We start from the raw sequence: 21622 nt of genomic DNA on the forward strand, positions 1-21622 counted from the left end.
ATGATAAAAAGAACAGCCCCAACTTCATGTTTACGTATACAAATATGTAGGTGTTTATCTGTGATTTGCTCCATTCAGTCCCTTTCCAGTTGCCAGGAAAGCCATGCTTTCAAGCTGCACAATCAGTATTATCACTATGTGCTATTTTTGGCTACCGAGTACATTTCGAGTAACGTCATCCTTCCCAAGCCAACGTTGGTATGAAGGGCGGAAACTCTTCTTTCCACTCCTCTGTCATTTGCTGCTGCTTCCATCTGCTCGAGGCACTGCCTGCTCGGTCCTCGCTGCAGAGGGATCTCCAGACACTCTCCTCTGGTCCTTCCCATTTTCTTGAGCAAGTGGCTTTCCAACCGAAGCTTCATGTGGGAGGCTTCATGTTGGCATCCAGAGTACATGTCCCAAATATGTCCAGCCCCACCTTCTGATCCTAGTGCAGAGGAGCTGCCGGTAAGTAATCTCGTGATGGGTGATAGTCCTGGTGTCCAACACCCAGAGCTTTTCACAAATGGGTTGTTTTTAAGTGCATTTAATTTCCTGACTAGCACTTTGCTAGGTTTCCAGCTCTTGTCACAGTATGTTAACACTGGGTTTCTGTCTGAGGGAAAAATGTGTAATTTTTTTCTGACCCTATGTAGCTTTGATTTACACGGGTTGTTAAAGCCTAGTAAACATTGTAAATGCCACTTCCTTTTTAAGGTCGTCTTTGGCTAGGTGCTACCCAACCAGCCAGTTGTTTAATGTTTTTCTCTTCTGATGTGTTGCAACTGTTAGGTGTTTGGAAGAGCTCCTATGGACAAGGGGTGCACTTGGAGTTAAAAATCTCTTCAAATATAAGGTTCAGTTTCCTTGGCTGTGCCATGGGAGGAGCCCTCCTAGCTAAAGCTATAACCACTGCTCGTGTGAGCTGGGCGTCTTCTGCTGTGTCTCCCTAAACCAGTTTCATTTTACACAGAGTAATGAAATATTCATTATGTGAGAAAGTGTGCGTGTGTGTGTGGCTATAGCAGAGTGATTAGGGTACTCACCTGGCAGATGAGAGACCCTGTTCCCAGTGACTGTTCCAATGAATATTTAAGTATTTCATATTAAGTATTCATTGGAGCAAGGATAGGAGCATACTTCTCCCACCCCCAAGGGAGCACCCAAACGCCAGGCTGTAAAGTCAATCTTTCATTCTTTCTTTCTTTAAGTCAATGAATATTTAATTATTTGAGGCCAAACAAGACGGCTTCAGTGGCAGAGTCTGAGATTCCCTGCTCCCACGTGTGCACCATAGCTATGACGATGAGGGCGTGCTTATAAGAAATGTGGGTTTATATTCCCTTTGACTTAGAAAAGAGTTGAATCCAGGTTTCCCATACCCTAGATGGGTCTTCCAGCTTCTGTGTGCTAAATACAAACCACAGAGCTCCAACACACACTGTCCCTGGTCATGAGACAGAGGTGGTGTGGATGCTTGTGTGACCCCAGGCTTAGAGAAATCATCTTTATCAGTGATAAATTAAGCCACAATCTGATTTATAAATCCCTCAGGAGAAGGTATCAAAGCTGAAGATGTTCCTCACTCCATGGCAGTTCCTCTTGGCTATGTCATATGCCTTCCTGAGATTATCCAGAGTGTGATGTGTAGGTAAACCTACTTATCCTCTGTACTCTGGGGTTTGATGCCCCCAGACTGTAGGTAATGGGACTTAATCCTGCTTCTGCAGCCCAAGGAGTGGGTGTGTGAAATCATGAGTGTGGGGAAAGCATCCAAAGAGAAAAGGTGTAGGGCAAGGGTATTTGAGCCTAAAAATAGGCAAAAGTAGCAGGCACTGAGAAGTAGAAAGATTAAAGCAGGAAGAAAAACAGGGAAGAAGAAGTGCAAAATCACTGAGTGGGGAAATGACACACAAGGGGGAAAAAAAAGAGCAGGAGCAGTGACCAGAAGCAGCAAACATACCATCTAAGAAATAATAGCCTTTACCTAGCAGAGGAGAGGAAAGAAGGGGAGGAAAGGAGTAGAGAAGATGACTTTGATCTTAAAGTAGAAATAAAATGTGGAGAATCTCTGCCACTCATTTAGGTCTTTGAAAAGTTGACAATTTGCCATCAACTCTCCACTTTCAGAGGACAGTGGGTGTCTCTGAACTGAAATGCTTGGATTCACTTTGGGGGCTGACTGTGGGAGAGTTCCTACACAGAGGAGGGATTTATTACTATTATTGCAGCTCTTTTTCTTGTCATTTGGAAGAATCCACAGCAAACTGATTCTGTTATCAAAGACTAAGTGTGGCTTTCAAGCAAAAAACAGAGCAACAATATAATGGCGATATCAAAGTGCAAACAAATTACCTTCTTGTACCTATCAGAATAGCGTCCAAACCCAAGACTGCTGCAGAGTCTCAGTTGTTGAAATGGCAACGCTGCATTTAGGACAGAGCTGCTTAGCTCAGAAGAACATTTCAAAGGTGTTGCCAATGATACGGTTCATATATTTCATATCACATTTATGTCCATCTACCCCAGGGCTGTTGAGCAGCCACCTTCAATAACTGTTCACTCCAATTTAGAGAAATCCTTTCTGAACACTTTGCTGTCTGTTACTTTAACCAATCTTTTTCCTGAGAAGACAGCTTTAGAGTACTGAAGATCTATGACAATGAAGGAATATCCTTATTGTCTTGCTATAAATATTACAGTGGTCTGACTATAAACGTCAAAACAGATGTGTTCCATATCATGTCCTTTGGGGGACATGGTAACACAGCCACAAAAGCTCAAAGCTTCACCCAGATGTATTACTCTGGTTTGAATGGCCATATGTTTTGTGTTTTGATCAACTCTTCAGACAGATGACAGTAGCTATCCTCCTTCAATACTGAGGAAGAGGCCACCTGTGGACCAAGCTGTGGGGGAAAAGAGGAAAGCAGAGAGAAGGGTTCGATTTCGTGAGCCAGAAGAAGTCATTGAACATGGTATGCTCAAGCTATTAAGCCTTTGGCATGACCTTCCTAGCTTTTAACATTCACCTTGTCTGTCCACATCAGCTTCCCCCTCTGATAATGTTATGTGTGATTTTGAGCTTAACATGGAGCAGGGGACAGACAACTTTTGCTCTGTGCTCTGCAGAATTGTATCTGGTCCATTTGCCTGCCTGCCCTGGGAGCGGACAGGCTCCTGCATCACATTAGAGCAGCCTCAGGGCTGTTCTCATGGTGAACTCCTGAGTCAGCCCCCAAAGGGATCATTGTAGACCATGGGTTTGGCTGAGCCCCAGGTCTACAACAGAACAATGCTTCCACTCATAGAAAAAGATCTCAAACCAAATTTAAACACACTTATGACATTTTGGGTAACTAGGATGTGATGGCCGGGAGGGAGCCAGCCCTTTCATGTTTCTGAGCAGCATGCATGCCAAGGGATACAATAGTAAAGGTCTGAGCCTGGCTGGCCCACTGGGCTTAAAGGCAGCCAGGATGTAACCATTTCTGCCAACGAGGGCACCCAAGGAATGATACAGCTAATGTAACCTCTGGTCTTTCATTCATGAGCCAAAATAACAGTTTGCAGGTAGGTCAAGTGGGAATGACCTTAAGCAGAGGTCTAGCACAAGGATCTAATTTGCACTTCTGCACATGCCATATACTATTCATAAAGAAATAAGAACTGTTGCTTCATTCTGTCCTTTACAAACTGACTCAACTAAGAAAAATTGAATTTATTGGCAGGGAACTAAAATCGTATGGTTTTGATAAGTCAGTCAGTAAAAACACAGGTGACGGAATGGTAAAATTTCTATGTCAGCCACCTGTCAGCCAGTCCTGTTTGGACTGCTACTCAGCTTCTAAAAACAAAGCTTGGCATCCACTACTGTGTTTGTACACAGACCTTGCACTGGTTTTGCAATAGGTTGTTTCTGTTGCCTCCTACTGCAGGAGTGAAAAGCTGTCTCTTGATAAGGTTGTTGGCATAGCCCGGGTTTTCCCACCAAAACTGAACTCCTGGGAAGAGTCGGTGAGTCGGCTCTAAATTCTCCAAAGGCCATCGGACTGCTCAAGAGCAGGATTTTGATGAGATGTAAAACCTCCTGCAGCTCCCTGCCAGAGCCCGTGCCCCCACATCAGCACTGGTAATCCCACAGTCAGTCCAGCTCAGGAGAGCTGGTTCATTTCTCACCTGCTCTGAATTCAGCACAGCCATGCTTGAGCTCCAGGGAGCTGCAAGGACTGAGAAGAGACTGACTCTTTTCCATGAAGACATGAGAAATGTCCCAACCCACAACTAGTATTCTGTGTTGCAAACAGTCTGTGATTTAGACGATTTGCTGTTTGTCCATGCAATGTTATTAACGTAGAGGCTGGTAAGATGAAGGTTGCTGGCATCACTGAAATTTTTCCATTCTCTGGATTTTTCATCCTGAATTGCGTCTGGGTCCTGGCTGACAAGAAGAGGCAGTTCCAGGATATCGTTGGATGAAAGTTGCACCTGACAGTGGGCTTTGCTTTCTTAACTTTCATTCTTCTCTCAGTCTGCTAGTCTACCTCCTTTCCCTTCTAGAAATGACACGGAACGGGGAAGTCTTTTTTGCAAGAGCTGACTCCTGACCTCCCTGCAACAGCGGCAATCTCTGTCACTGAAATCCCCCAAACAATAACTTTTTCTCACTTTTCTGAAGTGCACCTACATCTGCATGTTTGCATGGAGTGGGTAGATCCTCATCTGGCACAAATCTGTACAGACAAAAGAGGTGTAAGAGGTAGCTCAACATCCATAAGGCAACAGGCAATTTCAGAGATGCCGCTTCGTGCTTGCTTTCTTATTCATCTGCTGCAAAGACGCCTTTCCAGGCATGTAAGAACATTTTCGTTCTGTTTTCTAGCCATTTCCTGCTGTGACTACATAGTGGGTAAGTCAAATTTTCACATTATAACTGTGAGCCATCCGCGGCACTAACCTGAGTTTGCTTTGTGGCTGCTGGGATGCACTGTGCAAATATATCCTCCCGATACAAAGCATTTCATACTGTCAGTGGTTGTTGCTTTTTCTTCCCAGCATATAAAGTACAAGGTGTTGATGAGGTCTGGTGCAGTATTTTAAACAAGACATCTAGTAAGACAAATAGTGGAAACAAAAATGAAATCCCTGAAGCTATTTTTAATTTAAATATAATTAATATATTTTATGGCAATAGAATAGGTACGGGTTTTTCGCTAAGATATGCAGGGAAAGCACCCCAAGCGAAACAATACCTCTCCCTGCTGACTTTCATACGTGGGGAAGAGACGATTCATTTATATGCCGGCAGCAGGGTAGAAATAATAAAAATAATCTCTTCTTTCTTTTTTGTTTGCAAAGACGTTTGAGGCCAGCCAGCCTCACAGACCCTAAAGCGAATGTGTGTATCTGGATGTTCTTATGACGGTGATCATTTCTAGAGGCCCTGGCCAACATCCAGCCCCTGCTGTATGCAATGCAGTAAGGGGAGAGGGGTGCATATGTACACGTATGTATACACACACACACAGAGCCATAGTGTTGGGAGGCCAAAAGGAAGCAAATGCCCCCACAGGCCTAGCTGTTCCTGTTGCCCAGGAAGTGTACGCTCGTGCCAATGGCAATATCAGCTAAGGCAGTTACTGGGCTAGGAACAAGGTACTATAGGCAGGAAAGAGCCGGGTGGAAAAGGAAAGACCAAATATCCCTCAGATGACAGTGGAGATGTATGTCCAAGGCAGGAACTGAACCAAAATCTCCTGCATCCCAGTCCGGTGCTTTTCTCAGATGAGCTGCCTTTTTCTTAGACTGGGCACACGGCTAGGGCTGAGAGTGTTGTTCCATCAAAAAAATTCAGCTAACAAATTTAAGCATTAATTTTCTATTTGTAATGTAGAAAAGCACAAACTTTCATTTAAGCACATAATTGTAATGATGTACAGAAGCTGTTGTGATCATAGCTCATCACTGTTTCGTGGTTGGGATTATTCCTCCACATTATTTTTTTTTTTTCCTGTTCCTGCACTTGAACATACATGCTAATTGGAGAATATGAGAAAAAACCAAGGTTGCATTTGAGATCACTGAGACATTTCACATGGAAAGTAACTTTCACAAGATTGAAAAAGGTTATAAGTACTTGATAGAAAAGGGCTGATGTTAAAAGCTGTTAGCTCATCAGCCAGGCTCCATGTTTCGAAAGGCAGGTAGTCAACCGCTTGAGAACTGTATCTTGTGGTGTGGGAGATCACACAAGGGAAATACCAACGTCCAGATCACAAATTTCTGCAAAAGCAGCAAGTGGTGAGTAATTCCCTGGCTAAATATCTTCATATAAACCATTTATAGAATAATGCCAAAAGAAACAAATTTATAAAAATTGAAGTCTGATCATGAATAATTTGCAAACAGAAAGAAGGGCTAAATTCAAATGAATAAATTATTTGCTGCAAATAATTCATTCAGATCTATTATGGGACATTGATTTGGTTTCTGGTTAGCTATAAAATAACTGCATATTAACATTTTACCTTTTCCCCATACACTTTTTGATACATTATTATGTGTTTCTTGCTTGGCTTTATGACTTTTACCTTCCTTTCTGTACATCTGTATGACAGCTTAATTGACTGCTGTGTATTCCAGGGCTCGTAGTAGAAGCTAATTTAAATATGTTACAGATAATATTGGCCCTTTACCCATAATAATACACACCACATTTTTATCTCCTTATTGATTATGTGCATATGGGAGGAAAATAGCTGCACGCTATGGGTTTTTATTCAGGCGTGAATTTGGCTTCACACTGCATGTTTAATACCCAAAGTGCTTTATATAAAATAATACCGGTTGTGTGCAATGTCGAACAGAGCAGCCAGATCTGAGTCAAACTGGATCCCCGAGCTCACGGATGGATCCACACATGCAAGGGCTGGGGTACAGATGTCAGCGAGCTAAATGCAACCCCTTGATTTCCACATGTATACTGTGCCTGACCTATGGCACTTTAAACATCTTTGAACTACATTTCAAAGACAAGAAAAAAAAGTTTACGGTGTCCTCCTGCTTAAAAGCAAGTGCTGAGGGTGTTCCAGTGTAATTAGCACACCTAGCACTTAGAGAGAGGTTAAACCTGCCACAGCTTTCTAAACATGCCTCTCGGTTAATGGAGCCACATCTCAGTTCTTACTGTAATTAGCAGGAGCCCCAAACAAGCTGGGTTTACCAGTGAAAAGGACAGAAATCTAGATCTTCTCTCTCTATGAAACATTTGTGAGCATTAAATGATTAGACGAGGTAGCTTAATATTCTTCTAGTATTTAACCTAACATTTAGCTTAAAGTTATAAAAAAATAATTGCTGGAGGGAAATTTGAGATCATGCATTAGCTATGGTAATCCTGTTCTTATTGTATATAATTAAACTCTTTAAATGCTCCATTAGATGAGATCTTTTATACTTACCACCCTCCATCGGGAGGTGTGACTCACTATCACTTAACTGATGCTTATGGAAGTACTCACAACCAGATCCATGTGTACCCTGCTGTTCCCAGAAAAGTGGGACAAAGGCATCAGCAGGGGGTCAAATTTGGGAATTGTTTAAGATGACACTGAAATAATGCTGCTTTCTTTTTTCTCCTCATCACCGTTCAGTAGATGACAGGTCATCATCTGGATTGCCTGTGCTCCTGTGGCTCTCATTTTGTGCAGTGCTGATCCTTGCTGTGAGTCTCTACTACACCAGCATGAAGCAAGATGTCACAGTCCTGGAGGAATTTCAATCCCGACTTGTTATCTTCTGTCTTCAGATAAGACACATTGCTCAGAAATGCTGGACTTGGTTTATGAGGCAGTAGCAATGTCCTCCGGCCTGACAGACATCTCAGAGCACTGCTAACCAGCATGCGGCAGTGCAAAGCTCCCAGTCTACTCCAGCCACATGCAGGAACACGTGAGCATCCACCTTGAAGAGCAAGAAAACCACCCCTGTTGTGCACTGTGCAGCAGCCACTTGTTCTCCTTTCTTTTTTCTTCTTTGTTTTTTTCACATTAGTGGGCTGTCACACTAGTGCCCTGAGGTCCCACCAAACTCATGCTCCATTATCCTGAACAGCAAACAAATACCTGAATTTTGTCCCCCAAAGAGCTTATAAACTGCTGGTATGAGGGGCAGAAGCAGAGAAATATCCATTGATCTCTGCAGGCAGCGGCAAGCTCTGAATAAAAGTCTCCTGAGTCTCAGGTCAAGGCTTTAAAAACCAAACCATCTTTCTCCTCAAGTCTCCTAAGAGCTATTCTGCAAAAGTTAAAATAAAGCTGAGCTGTTGCACAAACACTACTCTGGTGGCCAAAGGCTTGGCAAGCTGATATATTTATATACCTGAAGTGATTATTAGTAAAATCTTGGCAAATGGCTTTCTTGTTTCCCTTCATGCATTTTTTTGCTCCATGGGCAAAAGCTGTTTCTTAATGTTTTCACTTGACTCCCAGGTGTGAAAAAAACCATGAAAACTCATTTAAACAGTAAATAGCTTATTTGCCTAACGTAATAAATAGCAGCGTTGAATCCCAGGCTAATTATCAAATCAGTAGTTTAATCCTCTGGGTTTGATTCAGTCCATAAACTCCACGAGCTGAGCTTACAAGATTTATGATAGTGCTTGTATTCAGTCAGAGGTTATGCCTTCATGCCTGGGTGTTCAAGTCCTTGTATAATGGTAATATGGCCCGTTTATGAAGGCACGGGAGGCAAAGCCCTCTTATCCCTCCGTTGTCCCACCATAGTATGCACCTCACTGAAGGGAAACCTTTTAACAGAGATCATGCAATAAGTGCGGAATGGTGCTCCAGGTGTCTGAGAGTAGAACAAGTGAGTGCACGCTTATGAACTTCAGCTGTGTTTTCTTCCTAGACAAAACCAGAGCAATCAGCATTTTAGGCTTTATATTCTTGTCAGGTAGCGCCTAATGTGTGCTTGGGTTTATTTGCTCTGCTAAGATTGACATCAGAACCTGTAAGAGCTGAAGAAAAGGAAAAAGAAAAAAAAAAAAAAGAAAACATTGTGGAGAAAATGGGAAAGATGCCTGCAAGACCTGGGCTCAAATTCCCCTGCCACCGCAACCCATCAAAAATTAAAAATGGTGCTTTATTTTTAATTGATTAAAAAAAAAAAAAAAGGCCATACCTCTCTTCCAAGCAGCCCAAGGACTTTAACCAGGCAGAGGATAAACAGAAACATGGTACACAGCCTTCTCTCAAGAGGACAGTGGGCAGCAACTGGGTTGAGAACGAGTCAAAAAAATTGCAGTCAGAGACAGAGAGAAGTGACTTCAGTGGCTATTTTCATGCTCCTCCTAAGATGTCAGAGGCCACAGCAATTGCATTCGGCATGCTGCCGGTCTGGGAAGAGGAGGTTGCTGCAGGAGGAGTGTTTAGCTCAGGGACTTTTTGTACAAATGGTTCGTGTACCCCAGCTCAGAGGGTAAGTTTCACCGCTGCTTCCCTTCCCGCTCCCCTGTTTCAGCCCTGCTGTTTAGGTAATAAAGAAGAATGGTTTTAAAATTGTGCGCTGGTGCATCTCTGATTAAAAGGTTTGGATTGGTACATGCATGGGGCAAGGGGGCTCATGACAACTTCTGTTTTGATTTTTTAATGTTTATGATCTTTTCAATCTTCATGTTGAAACTCTTTGGTAAATCAGTGGTGTTCCTTTTCTGACTCCAGACTGACACATCCTTCCAGCAGGTAGCAACCAGCTGCTTCAAAACAAGAGTGTTTTTTGAAGGGATGGTTCCCTCACTGCAAGTCATGACACATTGCAACAGGAAAGCAAGGTCTGAGCTGACAAGAACAGAGAAATCTCAAGAGCAAGAGCAGCATAGTGAACCCTTGCAGTATGTTGGCAACCTGGTTTTGGTAACTTTAAAACAAGCCAAAGGGTGAAAGTAAAACAGGAACTCCTCTTTGGACTGTGAGGGCAGATGAAGAAGCAGTGTGAAGCCCATATACGTGCTCACCTCCCTGCACAGATCTCCAGGAGACAGGCCTGGGACAACCTTTCCCTCGGGTCTGCTTTAAAAGCCCTCGGCCATGCTCTCCCTGCTGGGGCCCAGCTTCATTGCTGTGAGTGAGAACAGATATCGCATCTGGGCTGTCAGGGAAATTAAGCAGAGGAACAGCTATTCTTGGCTGCTGCCTCGGCTCTGGTCGGGACAGTTTTGGACACAGGCAGCACTTGAGTTCTCTGTTGAGGTCTCACCATAGCCTTGCAAGGCCTCCCGGGTCAGGATTGTTTACTGCAGTCAGTCAGAAACATGACAGGCTGCAGAAAGCCAAAATAAATTTGCTACAAAGCCAGAACGTTTGAAATAAATAAAAGCTAAACCCCGTCTCTGGGAGAGTGGTGGCATTTTGCAGGTGAAGAAATTGAAGCTGAGAAAGCCAGTGCATCTGTGTGAGTGAATGAAGCAGGTCAATAACAAGGCTAGGAACAGGAGCAAAACCCCCAGCTCCTGGGCCTCCATTTAATTACTCCTGCACAGTTTCATTGTGGACTTACCTGTTTTATTTCCTTCTCAGACTGAAGCTCTTTTCCCATTTGTGCATCCACATCCTGCTTACACACACACACACACACGCACACCCTTTTCCCACTCTGCCCCTTCCTTGTGTTCTTTATCCATCACGGATTTATCCTGACTGCTGTGAGATAGATGGGATTTCTCCTTGCTCAATTCTGTTTTCCTAGGTGTGACGTTATTGTGAATCCATGAGTTTGGAAGAGCTGATAGGAGCTCTAAAGTTACCCGAAATCAGCTATGCTGATTAATATTTCCCTTGCTGGCCATGGTGGGTAGTATTTCCCTTTAGTACAGCTCCAGTGAATTGCACATAAAGAGGTAAAAAAGGAGGAGTATATAATTTATTACAAACAGTCGAGATGCTCACCTGAATTCACGCTGGTGCCAGCATGTTGAATCACTTCAGAAGTCAAGAGTCCTGCAGCCAACTGGCTCTGCATGATTACTTAATCCAGCTTGGAACTGGTCATATTTTAGCTTTAAAGGGCTGAAAGAGGGAGTGATGGAGAACAGAACTCTTGCAGCAATTTTTGAAGCAGCCAGCGAGTAAGTGGGCTTGCCAGGAGCAGTGTCTAAGGTGTCAGGAATCCAAGGGGCAGAAGAGAGTAGAAGGAGGTCTGTGCACGAGAATGGGCTAGTGACAGGACCTAAGGGTAGAAATGCTGCCTAATATCCCTTACGCAATGAGTATGAAATTAGCGCACAGCAGAAATGAGCCGACCACAACAGTATGGGGTAAGTGTTGTTTTGACAGTGTTTGGTACGTTCCTGCAGCAGGAAGGGAGGGCAGCTGCCAACACCCTCTTCAGACAGGCTCACCACGTCAACAGCACCTGATTGCACTAGCAGGCATAGCCATACCCATACGTTTAGAGGAGATAGAAAAGGACACAGTGAGATGACACTAGATTTTTTTATATTAACCTTTTAATGTACTCAGCATTAGCACTGGTAAGAGGCAGCCCCAAAGACTGCTTCTAGTCCCATTCCCTCTCTTCATCTCTCCAACCCTGCCAACTTGGAAACAAGTTAATGGAGCAGAAGAAGCCCAAAGCAGCAATTTTAATTGTCATTTCTGCCTTTTGCCACTTCACAGCAAGCAGAAGGGCTGGCAGCATGTAGCTAGAGAAAGCGTATTACCAGCTGCCCTCAAGGAATAACTCAGGAACCTCTAAGATAATAGCATGGACTCCTTTCTTATTAATTCCTCACTCCAGGATAGCTGTTGGTCACCTTTAGGCCCACCTCTGAAGAGAAAGGCTGAAGAAAATTAACCAGCTGGCATTTAGAAAATGAACCTGCCCATGCAGCCTGTGGTCCCCTTTACATTTGGTAACAATGCATTTCAGCTGCACGCTGACACGGGATCATCTTCTCCTTGCCTCCTATGGCATCAGGGTTCACTGCTGGAAGCCCAAAAGGGGGCAGGCAGCTTAGGATGGTTGGCCATATCCATGACTACGCAAGCTGTGGCATGATGCTGGGGAATGAGTACATAAACTAAGACACTACCACTGACTTGGAGAAAAAAGATTTATCTCATATTGTAACAATTTAAATTCACCTTCAAAAAACAGGCGCAGAAATATTGACTTTTCAAATAATTTATTTGTATATTTGTTTATATCACCAAATCATAAAAAGCCAATGCACTGTCCAGCAAAAAGCATCAATATATAAAACACGTTAACTATTTATCAGTAACACTAGAGTGTATCACTTATACTGAACCCAGTTCAACTCCTAATAAAGCCAAAGAAACCTTTGTCAGTGACTCCGTTAGCAGAAGGATCGGACTCAGAGTTTTTATTTGCTAGGTGTTTACAAAGGGCTATATTAAAATGCTAGTAAAAAGCTTCCCTTTTGAGACTGTATCAAAACAATAATAAACCTCTCTCCAATTCTGTTTCTGTCAAATGCATGCAATTAAAGCTCCAAATCAGCAGTCATTACACTGCAAAAGACCATACAAATCAAAAGAGATAATATTCAAAACAGACCAGGCTCTACCCTCAGCTTGTGTGGACCAGTGTGGCTCCAGTGTGGCTCACAAAGCTAAGCTATATACACCAGCGAAGGATCTGCCCCTCTACTGCTTTCAATGGTTAAACAGATTATGAAAAAGTGTTCAGTTTTGTCCACAAATATCCATGATGCAGGGACCTTTTTAACACCATAACACAATGGTTAATTTAGACTCGTATAAAGCTTTTCCCACGTGGCTGTAAGAAGAGGCAGTAGCTCACGAATACATAGAATCATAGAATCATAGAATGGCTTAGGTTGGAAAGGACCTTGAAGACCATTGAGTTCCAACCCCCCTGCCATGGGCAGGGACACCTCCCACTAGACCAGGTTGCCCAAGGCCACATCCAGCCTGGCCTTGAACACCTCCAGGGATGGGGCCTCAACAACCTCTCTGGGCAACCTGTGCCAGTGCCTTACCACCCTCAAAGTGAAAAACTTCTCCCTAGTGTTTAATCTAAACCTGCCCTTTTCTAGTTTATAGCCATTCCCCCTTGTCCTGTCACTACGTGACCTAGTAAAAAGTCCTTCCCCAGCTCTCCTGTAGGCCCCCTTTAGGTACTGGAAGGCCGCAATAAGATCTCCCCGCAGCCTTCTCTTCTCCAGGCTGAACAGCCCCAGCTCTCTCAGCCTCTCCTCATAGGAGAGGTGCTCCAGCCCTCGGATCATCCTCGTGGCCCTCCTCTGGACACACTCCAACAGGTCCATGTCCTTCTTATGTTGGGGACTCCAGAGCTGGATGCAGTACTCCAGGTGGGGTCTCACGAGAGTGGAGTAGAGGGGCAGAATCACCTCCCTTGACCTGCTGGCCACAGTTCTTCTGATGCAGCCCAGGATACGGTTGGTCTTCTGGGCTGCAATTGCACATTGCTGGTACATAAGTCACAGGACATACATTTCAGAGAGGCTGAAATGCTTTCAGGCTCTGCACTGACTTATAAGAAAGAAAGATCAGCTTCAGATCTTTGCAGATGGTACCACACAGAAAATCCAAACCTTTTAAAACCATGGGTGCTAACGAGCTCCTTTCAAAAAATGGCAAATCTACAGAGATTTGGGAACAGCCTTTCCTTCCCCACACAAGCCACGAACTGCACAGGGCAAAGGGCCAGCTGTGGGGTACCTGGATCTGCCAACATGGAAAGAAGAGGTTTTCCAAGCTGCCCCTCCAAACCTGGTTGCAATGCCAGCACCTTTACACTAGATATCCGCACACCTGACACAGGTGACTCTCTCCAGAAGCTGAGTTTAGGCAAATAGGTGCTTCAAGGAGGTGCCCTGCACTTTGTGAAGCCACATAAGCAGATTGGGGCTGAAATTGGTGGCACTGCTGCAGGCACGGGCACTGGCACGCTGGATCCCTCACATCACAGCCTGAAAGCCAAAATCCCTTGTAGCAAGTGCACTAACGGTTCTCCCCACTACCTATTTCTATTCTGATTTATGGCACTCTCCTATCCCCCTCAGCAGTCCTTGTCCCTGATAGGAAGAGACATGAGAAATAAGGCCTGATCAGCCTGATGACAATAAAAACCTCTGTGAAGTTTGCAGGAATGTTTTTGGAGATGAAAAGATCCAGGGGAAGAAGACGTCAGTGGAACTGTTGATTTTTTGTTGTTGTTGTTGTTTTGTTTATAAACCTTCAGCAATCCCTTAGAACTGTATTTCAGATCACAAGATACTGATTTTTCAGTTGTGTAGCTGGGGTTAAAAATAGCAATAGTTTTATTCAAAGAGTATTTGACCAGAATTGCTCTGATGCCATTGGTCTGCGCTGCTCCCCCTGGAAGGACATTGTTCAGCATGGAGTTTTTTGGCATCATTTCGCAAAAGGACTGCTTTGCAACTCCACAAGACTGTGGTTTAATAAGGAGACTGTTAGCACCTTTTGAAGTCAGATGTTGAACACTGTTTTAACAACGACAGTTAAAACCATTGCAGCAGCCTAAAAAGTGTGAAAGGGTTAACAGATAAAATCAAGATCCAGTGTGTTGCAGGAAGATGTGCTGTGTTTCAGACACAAACTATGGGACTTCACAGTGTTAAGAGGGAAAAAATAAATCCCTCTACTGCAGGAGTGAGTGGGGGAAGAGCTCTGGACTGTGTTATGTGGGATACCATGACAGACTAATTTCAAACATTTGCCTGCTTTAAAATCTATGGTTTAACACAGCACTCACCTAACTCCACCAGGTCCCTCGAGGGACTGCTGGCACCAGCCTTGGGAACCTCCTAGAGCAACATGTCACCCAAATCAGGCCTGGCTTATGTACAGGGAAGGGTTTGACATCATACCCCAGAGAGCCCAAGTGAGAACAGTGAAAATCTGCTACATTTTCTCTTACTTTTTGACAAAAGGTAAAGTTTGCCATAGGACCTGCAATTTTTCTCACATTCATAAATACTTTTCAGAATCTGTATACAAACAGGAGTCAAACTTGCCCAAATCTGGGTGGAAATGAGGGGAAAATAAAGTAGATAAAGAGTAGTTTTGTCACACAACTTTTTACTCACTTGCGTGAGAAATCACCCAAGAGGTCAACAGTAACGATGACTCTTCATTCCCAAATCCTGGCAGGTTGTCTCAGCCCTCACTTTACAACATAGTCAAGTGGAAAGGGGGAACAAAAACTTCTCAAATTGGGTTTCCACTATCTACAAATAATTCAAGCTCTTTCAGTGAGCAGCTCTTTCTGCCAAGTATTTTGTGTCCTTGATAAACACCAGAACCACCAGATTAAAACACTGTTACTTAGGAATTTCAAGCCACATAGAAAAGCTCCAGCAGGAGGATTTAAGGGTGATCCAGGATAACACCATGGTGGAAGCATTTGTCATGGAAATGGAGGCTCTCCCCAAGGAGGAGGGGGAGATTAACCTGTGAGGGCTGGGGAAGGACATTATAGGTATTTTAAGAAGTAGCTCATTGCTTTCTGCCACCCCTGTGAAATACAGATTTTCAGGTAACATGTAACCTTCCATGTCTAACAAATCACAATTTCTGGCTTTTTGTTTTGGTGAGAAAAAAAAAATCTGGAAAAAAAACCCACCAACAAACCAACCAAACAAAAATCATTATTTGACTAATCAAAAGGGCTATTCACACAGCCCTTCTTGGGTGCCTATGCCCATTTTTAGGAACAAGAATCTGACAGGAAGCTAATAAGTGTTAAATCCTTTTAGCTATCTATGAAAATGGTATTTAGACCCTTACATGGATTCAGTTCTTTTGACTGTTGCATGCAATAACAGTTCAAGCAGTTATAGCAGTTCTAGCAGCTATGAGAGGTAGAAAAGTATAAGCACTCAGGTGAATACATTCACGTTAATCTTGCAATGGCAGTTCAATTACACTCTTTGGCATGGACAAAGCAAATTATAAAGAAAGGATTGCTATGTAAATGCTCTTCCCAACAACAGCATGGAAGGATGCTGTCAGTTACATACCTGCACTGAAATAAGCAGTACTTGCTATATATTAGGTAAATTGCTGTCTAACCTCTCAGAAACAAATGTTAAATTTTCTGAGATAGTGCAGTTGTGGTTTTCCTTTCTATGTCAGGAGTACATCAAAGTGCTGTCTTTGTCAGCTTCATAAATTATTAAATAGAATTTTGTCATCTAAAGAAAATTTAAAGAACTTTTAGGTGTGTATCTGTGAATACTAAAATGCAGCTCAGGTTAGTTTTCCTCTTTCTTATGGAGGACAAAAATAGAAACATGCAATTCAAGGCATTAGGACCATGAACAGAAATAATTGTAAAACAATTTCAGTGCTCATGAAGATATATGAGCATTTTCTTACTGCATGCAGGTGTGGAAACTAGCCAGGCAAAACCTCTTCCCAGATTGCCTAAACATAAGGAAAGGACATTTGTGGTCTCCAAAGCAAACATTCCAATGAGATAAAAATGGGCTATTTCCATCAGCAAAGGAAACGGTCTGAGGCACAAATTTAGGATCTGGCTACAGACAGGATTCCCATTAGCTCAAGGATGTTCACACCCAGGCCATTGATTTAGAAGAAAAGAAAAAAAAAATTGTCAAAATCCACATTGGCTTGTCACAAAATACTGTAAGTCTTGCCAGTATGAATGACTGTCTGGGTTTTTGTTAAATTTATCATTTAAACAGTGAAAGTGATATTACATGCAGTATGTTTGAGGTAGGGGGCTTTGGAGAAAGGACATGATAAAAGCTACATTCACCCAAGCACCAGGTTTGCATGTGCTTTCTTGCACTGAATATTTTGCAGCTGGCATCCATTCTGAATGTGCACATTTGATATTGCATTTCCTGAGACCCATCATGTAGATCGATGCTCGGTTTGCAGTTGTGCAGAAACCCTGTTTCCAGCATAAAGCCTCCAGAGCAGCCTGTGGCTCACACTTCCCTAGCAAGGGGACCCCACGTTCTGCGTTCTGCGCTCAGATCAGACTGAAGAGACTCCTATGCACATCCTCCCTTTCTCAGGAGATGGTCTCCAACCATCAGCCTAAGGGCTGAGTTGCATGAGGTGCGAACAATTGAGATCGGAACAATTTGCAACAAAGAGAAAAAGATTCTGGAGGACAAATGAAGGTGAAGCATGGCTTTGTATCTCACTGACAAGAGTCTTCAGGTGTCCAGGGCAATCCTGGGTGTCCTCCCTCAACTAGTCGTGCATTTTACATGCGACAACCTTTGCATCAAGAATCCCAAAGCTCTCAAACCAGGAATCAGTTTGTCTGGTCTGGCCCTCAGGGAATAACAGCCTAGGGCATTCTAACCTGCTATTTACATTGGGAATTTAGAAGAAAATACAGGACAAGTGAGTGTTTTATTAAGGTGAGTTTTTAGGTTACTTTAAACACTGAGGGTTAGACTGTTTAGATTCTCAGACACCATAAACCAGCTTAGGTCTCTCAAGAACCACACACTAACTTGCTACACCAAAGATCTCCTTCAACTATTAAGACAACGAATAAGTTTTTGAATGAATTCTCCCATCTAAACTGCCACTACTAAATAATTGTATTCTAAATACAACTTTTTTCCCCCTTTGTCACCTTACCTTTTCTAACAGTAAATAAACGATTGTTTACAAAAAGACCTGCTGCCTGTTTTGAGCCTTTGGGCCAGAATACTGTACCATCTTGCAGAAGAGCATGGTTTGGCAACCGAAGGACTGACACACCTATCAAAATAGGTTCTGTTTGTCACCTGCAAGTCTGTATTTTAAGTGAATTAATACCAGGACCATGTTCCTGCCAGGGTGACTAGTCATTCAGGAGTCCACGGTGCAGAACTCCTGAACTGGGGGAAAAGTAACCCTTGCTCATGCAATATAACTGTGAAGTGTGTGCTCCTGTTCCTTGCAGCTCTGCTTCCATCCTGAATACTACGCAGGTCAAATCAACAGTGTTTCATGTTGGTGAGGGAGGGTCTTGAAGGGGAAAGTGACTCTCTGTTTCTAACAGGACTAATACACGCCAACATCAGGACATTACCTAGAGATAGGGGAGGCGTTAAAACATCTGCAAACCTCCATTAGAAACCCACCTCAGCCCTTCAGAAGTTGCGCACTGGCCAGTGCTTTCCTACTCCGCTCACGTCACATTCACATCCACCTCTGGGTATCATAACTTATATATCATTGCACAGATCCTAATACTAAGTAAGAAAAAGACATTGTAGAAAGTTAAGGCAACCTAACAACTACTCCGACCTGAGCTGCCTGTTAAGAGAAGAGCCTATATCCGTATACATACCCATAGAAGAACAGGGGAAGTATTTCTGGCATATATCCGTGTACATTGTACATACACACATATACCACCTCCCTGGTGCTGATTGCTTTCATGACAAGGTCTGTATACTCAAGTATCCACCACTGGTTATTATAACAACCAGATTCTAAGGGACCGTACAAACATTGCCATAGCACGCATGTGTCCTTCAGTTTTTAAAGTAAATCATCAAGCTCTTATTTTTGCAATTCCTATTGAAAGTTCACAGGTAAAAGATGCCACGTGAATTAGTGGGATAAGAAGTTATGAGCATTTGTGACCTCATGAGGACTTTCTACTCCAAAAAAAGGCTTAAATTGTTTCTCCATTATAAAAATAATAATAAACAGCATTGATCTAAAAGCTCAGATGACACTTGTTAGCTCAGTTTTTTCTAACCCAATGTGGAGTGCTGGCAGGGAATTGAGAGTGGCGTTAACCACAGATGGTAACCAGGACGTGGGGAATATATTCAATATAACAGAATAATTGTGTAGCAACACCCCCGTGCTTCGGAAAGGGCATCCAGTTGTGTTCGACCAACCACGGCTCTCCCTGCATTACTAGCAATTTTCACAGGCCAAAACAAAAACCCTTTGACTGTGGTTTTAGCATCACAGGGAACACAGTGACTAAACAACTGCATCCCATACTCTCCACCAGAATGGCTCACAGCTTTGCTATGGGCAGCAGCAGGAGGGGCTACATGGGCAAAGGCCACAAAGTTTTTCCCCTTCCACAATGTGATAATAAATAAATACAAGTATAAATACCACCCAGAGCTCTAGTTCTTTGAATACACCTCTTGCTAGAGTGTTCACAGAGGCCTGCTTTTGGACATGGCAAATTAAAGAAGGCATTGAAATATCACAGAAATACAACATTTGACTAGGAGAAACTGCTACTGCAGCCACACTGCACTGGTTGGCAATGGATGACTAAAAGCAGAGGTCAGAAAAGTACAAAAGAGAGATGTGGGTGAGAGAGAGAGCATAGGTATGTATGTGCGTATAAATAACACTGCTATTCCGACACATTTTCAGCCTGGCATCACCAGGTTGGCCTGAGAGTCCACACTTTAGGAGAATAGGTTGCAGAGAGCTAAATGCAAACAAAAAAGTGCAACTGGTTCCAATAACTGGGTGTTGCATGGTACCCTTCTTCCCCTTAAGTCAGCCAGAGAGCTTCTCACTAAATGCTCTGCCTTCTCACCTGCCCAGGGGCTTCCTTCAAAACTAGCTTTGCTTTTAAGCATCACTGATGAGCACAAGCTGGGTGCCGGCCTCACCCCAGCTGGTCAAGCGAGGGTGGCTGGGGGAAAGAGACTGGGATGCCTGTGGGACTCAAAGAAGGGCCTCAGCCTCTTTTCAGTTTACATGCCAACTCCAACAGCTAAGATGCTTGCACTCATGGGCACTGAAATGCAACTGGGATTAGAAGAATTCACCCAGGTAAATGAATTAGAGAGGCTAAGCTTTGAAGCCAAAGTTAATAGGTGAGTCTGTACACGTACTTTTGTTGGGCTGGACTTTCCAAATGCTGAAATGAAGTATTTCATTCCTATTGGCTTTTACTTCGAGGTGGGACCCTGGCTGCCCCAGGTGCTTTAAAGATCCTACTTTTTGTCTCTTGAGCTGCAGAACAATGAGACAGTGTCAGGGAGACAATGTCAGGGTGACAAACACTGCTGAAAACGCTAACCACAAAAGTCAACAAGAGTGGAAACCCCAGGACCAGTGTTTGCTGCTTCTCGTGGAAGTTGAAAGGAGGAAAAGACCCCAAGACAGGAAAAAAGAGAGGTAGAAGAGAGCATCAGCTCCAGAAAACCTCACCAGTGAGCAGCATCTTCTTCCTCCTCAGAACCAGAGACAAGGCTTGAGCTCTGGTATCTCAGAGCAAGGATGAGGGGACACTTGCGATCTTCTACCTCCTGGCTCTTCAAAGCCCCAAGCAAGACCAGGAATAGTGGTACCAACCCACACGTTACTTCAGCCTAAACCTGATTTGGCACATACATAAAATATATTATACAAAGCACCAGCATGGTTCCATGTGAGGACTAAGGCATGCACTGAAGTAATTTGTGGGAAGACACATCACTGCTGAATCTTAAATCCAAAGTGAGACTGGAAGGAGAAGTAGTGTCTTTTACAGTTGAAGAAACAACTGGGGAAACATAGGAAGCAGGCTAGCTTTCAAGACCCAAGCCCTTCAAGATACAAAGAGGAAGTTCATGCCCTGGCAAAGGGCTTAGGTACCTGCAAGAGTGTATCTCTTATTAAACCAAATGAATAAAAAAAGGCACGCCAACAGTCCTGAATTTTAAATTGGTATTAACTAACTTGATCTCTGATTCCCTCTTCAGGAACTCCTCCTCTGACACAAATTCACAACTACAAAAAAGCCACATCTGTAAATCTTTCAAAGGAATTACATCCCCTTGTGGGAAGAAATCGTGCTGAAAAACAAGATCTCTGTACAGATAGCTGGGGCCAGCTCAATCTATAAACGATGTTCACAGGACCAGCTCACTGCTTACAGCCCACGGAGGGTTTTTTCCCTAAACCTTGGAGAACAATTTGGCTGTTAAATGTAACGTTAGATTTTATGCCCTAAATACTTACAAATTCAGGGATTTGTTATGACTTCAAGTTCCGTTTCAGCCAAACGCTTAAGCAGGTTCTAAACTTTAAGCACCTGATTGTCCCCAGAAGACACCAGTAAACCTATATGGTTGTGCTAGCCCCAGACTTGAGCTCTGAAGCCTGCTGTCTTCTCTGCCCAACCTTCTTATTTACCAGCCAATATGGATATGCATGGTTTGCACTCGTGTTGCAATAATTTGAGTCTCCATTCAAAAACAGCTGCCACAGGCAGTGTCTGTGTAATCACAAGAATTCTTCAACCTAAACTTAACTGCTCGCTTAAGTCTTCTGCTGAATCAGGGTCTTCTGTATAATGCATGCCCAGGGATAGCTGCCTAATTGTAGTGCAACTTTACTTCTCTGCCATGCAAATCCCACACTCATCAGAGTGACTCTCCTTAATTATTGGATCTACTTCCCATCTCAACGATCCACCTTATTTGTTGAAGCACTAGCCGAGCAGAACCGAATGCAACAACAAAGTCACTAGTGAGCTTTCTGAAAATGACAGTTCTCCCTTTTCACAACAAAATTCATCAGCCTTGGAACTCCTGCCTGCAAGTGGGGAGAACAGACTCATTCAACACCTATAAAATAACTCAGTTGTTTGAGTTCCTTGCTATGTT

The 21622-nt window shown here is 43.3% G+C and overlaps 1 protein-coding gene across 1 annotated transcript; it reads left to right on the forward strand.

Annotated features, from left to right (window-relative positions):
- The first annotated feature begins 360 nt into the window (after window positions 1–360).
- On the forward strand, window positions 361–7834 carry LOC104283201 (chromosome unknown open reading frame, human C14orf180). Its single transcript, XM_009881357.1, has 4 exons — window positions 361–447; window positions 2831–2957; window positions 4862–4888; window positions 7632–7834. Exons 1-4 carry the CDS (start codon window positions 361–363, stop codon window positions 7832–7834), a joined length of 444 nt encoding a protein of 147 aa, XP_009879659.1.
- The last annotated feature ends 13788 nt before the right edge of the window (window positions 7835–21622 follow it).

This window comes from Charadrius vociferus, unplaced genomic scaffold, assembly GCF_000708025.1.
Source record: "Charadrius vociferus isolate BGI_N301 unplaced genomic scaffold, ASM70802v2 scaffold763, whole genome shotgun sequence".
NCBI classification, from domain to species: Eukaryota; Metazoa; Chordata; class Aves; order Charadriiformes; family Charadriidae; genus Charadrius; species Charadrius vociferus.